The sequence below is a fragment of the Alosa pseudoharengus genome, unplaced genomic scaffold, assembly GCF_046254945.1.
Source record: "Alosa pseudoharengus isolate Yale_2024_CS ecotype anadromous, Long Island Sound unplaced genomic scaffold, YU_APseudo_1.1 YU_APseudo_1.1_scf_18, whole genome shotgun sequence".
NCBI classification, from domain to species: Eukaryota; Metazoa; Chordata; class Actinopteri; order Clupeiformes; family Clupeidae; genus Alosa; species Alosa pseudoharengus.
This window is the reverse complement of record NW_027468650.1, coordinates 2,588,282-2,590,592: the sequence shown is the minus strand read 5'-3', so window position 1 is coordinate 2,590,592 and position 2,311 is coordinate 2,588,282. Positions and strand designations below refer to the sequence as shown.

General features: G+C 34.1%; 1 protein-coding gene across 1 annotated transcript; it reads right to left on the bottom strand.

Moving 5' to 3' along the window:
- Positions 1-874: 874 nt before the first annotated feature.
- LOC143131814 (olfactory receptor 4B13-like) lies at positions 875-2,088 on the bottom strand. Its single transcript, XM_076291402.1, has 2 exons — positions 1,950-2,088; positions 875-1,828 (listed from the first exon to the last, which is right to left on the bottom strand). Exon 2 carries the CDS (start codon positions 1,820-1,822, stop codon positions 875-877), a length of 948 nt encoding a protein of 315 aa, XP_076147517.1. The 5' UTR covers positions 1,823-1,828; positions 1,950-2,088.
- Between the last annotated feature and the right edge of the window lie 223 nt (positions 2,089-2,311).

Sequence of the window (2,311 nt, the reverse complement as noted above, 5' to 3'; positions counted from 1 at the left end):
ATGAAAGAGCGAGCCTTAACATTAGTTTGAGTTCACATATTCAGCAAAGAATAGTTATTTGTTGAGTGATTATTTTCTTATTTTATTTGATTTATTTATTTTATGTTTTTTTTGGTATATTGACTCAGCCAGTTAGATAGTAAGCAAAGTCTACTTCCAGACAGGTTTTTCAGTTTTCCTTTCATTTCTTTTCCTGCTATTAAGAAACACAATTTTGTCTGTTAAAACCATCTCTAAATGATAAAAAAGTAAAAATCATTTTGAGTTAGTATATTCGTATATGTCATTTGCCACTGCTGGAAAGTGCTGGAAAAGCTTGAAAATTGACCTTGAAAGTGCTTGAATAGTGCTTGAATTTGATCTTGGAATACGAACCCTGCCTGTGGCCAAAAGCCACCAAACAAATATCAATTCCAATGCCCTATTGCAGTGACAGGGACACTGTACTGCAGGAGATGTTTTCTTGATGTTCCAAAACTTGTTTTGGAACATCAACGATCACCACTAACCACTCGGGGAGTTGCAGTTTTGAAAACGGACGTTAAGGGTTGTTTTAAGGACATGTTTGTGCATGCAGCCATGTTTGTGCAGCCACTCTGAAGCAGTAAATGCGATTCAAAACGATTCAGAAAAGTTAAGACAGGACCAATCGTCAAAATTTCGGTATTCACCACTCTAGTTCATCCAAAACAAACCAGAAAAGGGACTCAAAGTTCTAAATACCGGAATTATCCTTTAATGTAAAAAAGGAAAAGTTAGAAATTATGATTTGTAATAATCAAAAACAAGATCTATGTCTGGAATATTGACTGATGAAATAAATAAATTCCAAAATAATTGCAAATAATTTTGATCCATGTTATGCATTAAAGGGTTAAAAGGACAACTCTATGAATGGTGATAACTTCCTCCTCTGAAGAAACTGATGAATATATACTTTAAGTGCAGTAGAACCATATATCACAGGATTTAACAGTGGTGACAAAACCAAACAAAAAATAGACATAAATACAGACATTCCATATGGAATCTGGGTTGCCTTCATACGCATTTGGGTCAGTTCAAAAATAACGCCAACAACATAGTTTATAAATGTCAACAAATGTGGTATGCACGTTTGAAGTGCTTTATTTTGACACTCTTTGGATGCATGTAAACAGATCCTCAGAATCTGAACATATGAAAAAAAAATAACGCAAAACTGGGGGGCCACATACACAACCGCGAGAAAGAGCCCAATAATGTTCTGTACAGAAGTATCATGGCAGGAAAGTTTAAGGACATCATAATTTAGGCAATGAGTTTTGTGGATGACATTGTCACAAAAGGTCTGCCGAATTGTAAGTGATAAATACATTGCAAAGGAACAGAATGGAAAAAGCCAAGCCACTGCAATCAGAATTTTAACTTTTCTTGGAGACATTTTGGTATGATAGTGTAAGGGGGTACATATTGCTGCATATCTGTCATATCCCATTATAGCAAGTATCATCAGTTCAACAATAACATAAGTGTGTATACAAAATATCTGAATAAAACAGTTGACCAAAGAGATTGTGTATGACTGTGTAGAAAGTTTAGTCATAATATGTGGCCATAAAGATGTGCTGCCATATATTGCATTAAATGCTAAATTACTAATGAAAATGTACATAGGTTCATGTAGGGTTCTTTTCTTATACACTATTGTAAGCAAGCAAGTATTCAAGAGAATAGTTACAATGTATGTTAGTAGAAATATTGTGAAATACAAATATTTATGTTCGTCCATTGGCTCATAATTAATAAATATGAAGGATGTAAAAGAAGATTTATTCTCCATGATTCCCTGCAAATAAGTAATGAGATTCATTAGTGATAATTATATGAGAAATTCTGTAAAATGTACAATTTAAGTCACATCTGTCATTTAATTTCAGTGTAAAATATTAGTACCCATTCTAACTTACCTTACCAACAGCAATTCTATGTAGTATTCTTTGAAAAAAATCAATTAACAGGTTTCTAGCACCTTTTAAGCAGCATAAGACATAACAATTACAATTGTTCGATTTTTCTGTATGTGTCAAAGCAGTGCTCTGATCAGAGTCTCTGACAAACAGCATTTGGTGAAAGCTTGGGCGGTCTATAAATATTTGCAAAACTGGGAGGAACAGGTAACGAGACGTGCAGCATGAATCCCTGTGGGACATGTCTTCCCAGAAAGAAGATGTTTAATGACTTTCCGGACATAGATTTTAGATACTCTGTGCCTATGGTACATTTCTGTCATTTGAAAACAGGAACACAATTTAACAGACTAGATAGCGTA